The sequence below is a fragment of the Zootoca vivipara genome, chromosome 13, assembly GCF_963506605.1.
Source record: "Zootoca vivipara chromosome 13, rZooViv1.1, whole genome shotgun sequence".
In the NCBI taxonomy this organism is placed as follows: Eukaryota; Metazoa; Chordata; class Lepidosauria; order Squamata; family Lacertidae; genus Zootoca; species Zootoca vivipara.
The window spans coordinates 2,793,193-2,799,200 of NC_083288.1; the positions used below are offsets into that span (position 1 = coordinate 2,793,193).

Consider the following 6,008-nt stretch of genomic DNA (forward strand, 5'->3'; position numbering starts at 1 on the left):
ATCTACAAACACACAAACACAAATATGAAATAAAATCTGAGTTCTTCATTGGGGTGGAACAGATACAGCCCAATAAGCTACAGTCGTACCTTGGATATCAAACTCCTTGGCTCCCGAACAATCAAAATCTGGAAGTGTTCCAGTTTTCGAACGATTTTCAGAAGCTGAACATCCGGCACGGCTTCTGCGGCTTCCCATTGGCTGCAGGACGCTCCTGCAGCCAATGGGAAGCCGTGCTTGGTTTTCAAACAGTTTCGGGAGTCGAACAGACTCCCAGAATGCATTCTGTTCGAGAACCAAGGTATGACTGTACATTGAAATTCTGGATTTCTCAACTGCTTTCTAAGGGCATTGAAGTAAAGGGAAACCGATTCAAAATGAGCCAGGACAATATGTGTGCTACATCATAAGGTAATATTTCAACTTCCAAGAACATTCTGTATCTGACTCTAAGGTTCCCTAACTGGAACAAAGGAACTTCAAAGGAAGGCTGCAATATAAAACTGAACTGCAAGACACCATAAAGTTCAATGGCTTTGCATCACACTACATGTGTTAAATGCAAAAGGATGTACGCACAATCAACGCAAGAGTGGGAGAAGCCCACCCGACCCTTTCTTCATTCTCCTGCCAATGTCCCAATGGGGGATTTGTTCCCTAACTGCACCCTTAAGGAGCACAAAAAGACCCTTTGTTCAAAGTCGAGGCTCAGCTGTGCCCTGCCCTGCTTAAATGGTCACATATGTTCAGAGAAAAGGCGAGCAAGAGGAGACATGACAGAAGTTTATAAAATTATGCATGGCACGGAGAAAGTGGACAGAGGAAAGTTTTCTCTCCTCTCTCACGACAGGAGAACTCACAGGCATCCAAGGAAGCTGAATGTTGGGAGAACAGATACAGTAAAAGAAACTTCTTCTTCATCACGCAGGGCACAATCAAACTATGGAACTCATTCCCACAGGAGATAGGGACGGCCAGCCGCATGGATGCTTCTCATGTAAGATTAGACAAAATCCTGGAGGAGGAGGAGGCTGTCAGGGGCTGCTAGCCCCGATGGCTCAGGTCCTGCTTGCAGGCTTCCTTGAGGCATCTAGCTGGCCACTGTGGGAACAGGATGCTGGAGCAGAGGGGCCAGTGGCCTGATCCTGCAGATGTTCTCCTCACGTCGCATTATTCTGACACGTGTCCTACGTGACTGTGAAGAGCAGATCTGCCTGCTCTTCCTTTCCCTCCATAATGCAGCAGCGCTGAGATTTCTAATTCTTATTTTTTAATAAATAACACACACGTCGGCCGCTTGGTCCTTCTGACAGAGGCCGCTAGGTCCCTTTCTCCCCCTCCGCGCGAGGGCCTCCCCCTCGAGGGCCGGAGGCCGCCCGCCGCGCTCCGTCGTCCGCTGCCCGGCGGGGGTGGGGCGGCCAAGGAAGCCGCGAGCGGGACCGGCCTCCGCGGCGCCTCACCCGCCCGCCGCCCTCCCTCCCTCCCTCCGCCCCGGCAAGACCGTTACTCACCCGCCACGCCCGGCGGCAGCGGCAGCAGCAACAGCAGCAGCGCGAGGGCCGCGACGAGGGTCACGCGGCGGGCCCCGCCAGCGCCCTGCCGCCGCGGCTGCCCAGGGACAGTCAGCGCCGCCATCGCCCGGTCCCCGCCGCCGCCGCCCTCCTGCCTGCCTGCCCGCCCAGCGCGGCTCCCCATTGGCTGGTGGGCGCCGCCCTCGCCCCGCTCGCTCGTCTGGTGGGGGGGGGAGGGGGAGGGGCGGGCGAGGGAGCCCCGCCGGCGGCGGCCGCTTCCCTCCGCGAGGACCCGCGGCTTCCCTTCTGCCCCGCGCTGCGCTTCTTCGCTCCCCAGACGGAGCCCCCCGACCGAGTGAGGCGGCAGAACGGACTCCCTCGGAGGAAGGTCGGGCGGGCGGCTGAGAGGATTCCTCCTAAGCCGCCTTTTTCGCTGACAGGGTCTCAAGGCGGGTTACAGATAGAAATAAGAACAGCTGGGAACATAGAAAATAAACTTCTATTTCAGTGTATCTGACGAAGTGTGCATGCACACGAAAGCTCATAGCAAAATAAAAAAACTTCGTTGGTCTTTAAGGTGCTGCTGGAAGGAATTTTTTTGTTTTGTTTCGAGTACGTCAGACCAACACGGCTACCTACCTGTAAATAGAAAATAAAACAATCGCTAAAAAAACAATGAATGCTTTGATAGAAGTCAAACCGCGTGTAATCCTGGCATTTTAACTCATTAGTGTTATATATTTATTTATTTATACCCGCCTTTATCTCTGACAGGGAATCAAAACAGATTACAGACAAAATAAGAACACAAAAAAAACGGGTGTGTGTGTGTTTGTCATTAAAAAGCAATTAAACATTGATAGGATTCAAACTATCCAGTGGTGGATGGAGGAAGCCGCTTGGGCACCTGGAGCGGCAAACATGCACCCAGGGGCGGGGCATTGCTACATAGCGCACATGTGCGGTGTCGCTACGTACGATGCATGTGCCTTACGTAGCGACGCCGCACAAGCGCGCTCTGTAGTGGTTTGTGCCGGCGGCGCGGTGCCAGGATCCCTTGCTCGCGGCTGCAGCCTCGAACGGAGGATTCTCTGTATCAGTGATGGCGAACCTATGACACGCGTGTCAGACGTGACATGCAGAGCCCTCACTGCTGGCACGCGCCCCATCGGCCCATTTGCGCTGTTGTTTTTGTCCCCCCCCCCCATTTGTTCTCCTGCTCCTCACGCTACAGCTTGTCTCCGCTGTTAAAACCCGGATCCATTTTTGTTGTTGTTGCTGGTAGCCAGAGATTGGTTTTTTAACCCTTTCTGTACTGTTTTTTTCTGGCACTTTGGCAGACGATGATTGGGTGTAACAGCGTTCATTTTTTAACCCGTTCTGTGCTGGTTTTTTTGGCACTTTGGCAGACTATGTCGGTGCTGCGTCTTAGTTCCTGCGAAGGTATTATTCGTCATTTATTTCTGTTCTCTCCCCCCCCAAAAGCGCAGCAGCTTTGGGGCATCCCCCCCAAAAGCAAAGCAACCCAAAAAAAACCTCCAAAACTTTGGTCAGCAGCTCCCCCAAAAAAGCTCAACAACTCTGGGCACTTTGTGATAAATAAGGGTTTTTTGGTTTGGTTTGGTTAAATAATTAGTTTTTGGTTTATTAAATACAGTTATATATTACAATTATACATTTTCGTTATGTAAACTATAAATATCACAAAATTATGGGGTTTTTTTCTTAAAGTGACACAACACCCGAGTTATGCTCGGTTTTTTTGGCGAATTTTGACACACCAAGCTCAAAAGGTTGCCCATCACTGCTCTATATGCAGCTGCGGCGGTGTGATGGCTGCTCGCGCCGCCGCGGTGGGGCGCCGTCTTGTCACCCCCGGAGACGTGGCACCAGGAGCGCACCGCCCCCCGTTGCGACGCCACTCTATCTATCTATCTATCTATCTATCTATCTATCTATCTATCTATCTATCTATAGATCTATTAAAAGCTTGCTGACAATGGCAAACAAAACAGCAGCTCCTCATTAAAAGCAGTCCGTTCCCAAAAGCCGTCTGGAACAAAAAGGTCTTTCTTCACAATGAAAAACCCGGGTGCTTGGGCATAAATATGGTTTGCCTCCTGCCAACAGAGTTCATCACTGGGTTGTTGCTGCCTCTGCCATGTCCTGTGTTCCTTACAGAGGCTTCTTGGGCTGATGGTAACATTCAGCTGTTTGCATATGTTCTTTTAAAATTGATGTATGTGTGCCTCTGCACAAGGATTTGTAACCCAGACAAAGAGAGCAACACAGCATATGAAAGAGCCAATCCAATTCTTCCCCGCTTACTCCTATTGCAATGCTGCATTCTTACCATTATGGGGGGGGGGGAGGCAGATAAATTTATGATACATAAAACTGGTGCCAAAATGGTGGGATGCCTCAGAGGCACTTGGAGACAGTATTTTCGACCTGAAACCATTCTAATATATTGTACTTTTAAAACCCCTTTCTAATCAGGACCTGTCACAATGGCCGGAGTGGGCTACTTCAGAGTAACGACTCTACACTGCTCTGCATTTTATCTTTTTATTGGTGCTGCGTATTTACAGTGCTAAAGGCAGTGCTATTTACAGAGACACATCTTATCCGCTGGAATCAGAACCTCCGAATGGCGTTTGGCGCGTTTTCCTCCAACACAACAACTTGGGGAGACCCATCCTCTTCCCCCTACGTTTTCTGCGCAATTCCGGAGTTGGGGGAACAGGTCTGCCCCCCTTGCTTTCCCCTTCCTGTCTCACCTGGGGCGCTGGCTCCGCTACCTTGTCTGAGCCTCGGACCCCACTTCCTGCTTCCCCACTTGAGACGGAGCTCTCCCTGCTTTCCCCTGCGCTCGGGGATGGGCTGGAACTCAGGAGGGGAGGGACTTCGCGATATCCCCTGTCCCTCACAGGACCCATACGGAACAGAACGGGATGGCCCAGAACATCAGCTTCTGAACAGATTGCCATGAATGCCACTTTCCAAACTAGTAAAACCAACCAAAGTCACCAATTGTCAACACAACTGTTGCTTACAAAAAGCCATTGCTATAATGGGGAGCAGCAGAATTAAAATAGTTCCCCTACCAGCGCCATGCATGTGGGAGTTTGTGCTCCCACCTCTACTGGGACTGCTGCGGGACTGCTGCTACTACATGCAGACACTTTGGCAATGGTGCCAACCAAGGCCAGCATGCCTAGACCTGCTGGCACCACCTCTTTCACTGCACTGATATGTAGGGCAGTTTCAATGCTCTTTAAATGCTAGATATACATATCAGGGATGGGGCTAGCATAAATAAAAGAACGGAGCAGGTAAATTCAGGTGTGCATTCCCATTGTTCAGTAAGCATTGCCTTTAGGCTAAGACAGACTCTTGCCTGCAGTAGTTGTGGCCCGTTAGCAGCAATGAAGCCTGCAGCTACTCCACGTTGTCCCCCCCCCCCCACACACACCCTAGGAACAAAAACGGCCTCGGTCCAGTATACCTGAAGGAGCGTCTCCACCCCCATCATTCTGCCTGGACACTGAGGTCCAGTGCCGAGGGCCTTCTGGCGGTTCCCTCGCTACGAGAAGCCAAGTTACAGGGAACCAGGTAGAGGGCCTTCTCGGTAGTGGCACCTGCCCTGTGGAACACCCTCCCACCAGATGTCAAAGAGAAAAACAACTACTGTACCAGACTTTTAGAAGACATCTAAAGGCAGTCCTGTTTAGGGAAGCTTTTAATGTTTGATAGACTATTGTATTTTAATACCTGTATTTTGTTGGAAGCCGCCCAAAGTGGCTAGGGAAACCCAGCCAGATGGGCGGGGTATAAATAATAAATTATTATTTTATATTATTTTATTTCAATTAGCCAGCTAAACCAGGTGAGGGTAGCCGATGGGCCTCAAACCCTCAATGAGTTAGGGACTTCCCCTGCATGCAAAGAAGGGCTCTAGAAGATTGAGCAGACAAAGTGAAGGCAGATGGGGCTTGTCAACCTGAGAAGGTAGGCCATCTAAGAAGAGAAAAACCTCCATACACACTGCCCAGGCTTGCACACCATGGAAGGCCACTTCAGTGCCGCTAACACAGTGGTTTGACTTTATCCCCCGTCTCTCAAGATAGACAGATGCCAACAATTACTAAGCATTTTTTTCTTAAAAAATGTTTAGGGGTACTCTCATTTTGACTCAAGAAAATCACCATTTTATAGTTCAGATCGGGAAAAATAAATACAGTAAATGGACAAAAGTACAAAGATTCACAAACTGTTTAGGGGTATGCGTCCCTCTCCAAGAAAAAAAGCACTGGGTATACCCACACACCAAGAGATAGGAACCAGACATACTTTGATGGGAGTGGAAATCAAACCCCTCCTCTCCAGAACCAGACACAAACACTGGCACGGCATTATGCCGTAAACCTAGAAAAATTCAGCATTGCTCTGGATCTCTTTCTACCATACAATTATGCAATATGCATGTTAACAGGA

General features: G+C 50.0%; 1 protein-coding gene across 1 annotated transcript in view; it reads right to left on the reverse strand.

Annotated features, from left to right (window-relative positions):
- RECK (reversion inducing cysteine rich protein with kazal motifs) overlaps positions 1–1,670 on the reverse strand; it is a 42,800-nt gene extending 41,130 nt beyond the window's left edge. Inside the window, exon 1 of the mRNA XM_035134735.2 lies at positions 1,512–1,670. Within this exon, the coding sequence (XP_034990626.2) occupies positions 1,512–1,635 (124 nt within the window). The 5' untranslated portion in view covers positions 1,636–1,670. The remainder of the gene's footprint in view (positions 1–1,511) is intronic.
- Positions 1,671–6,008: the final 4,338 nt, after the last annotated feature.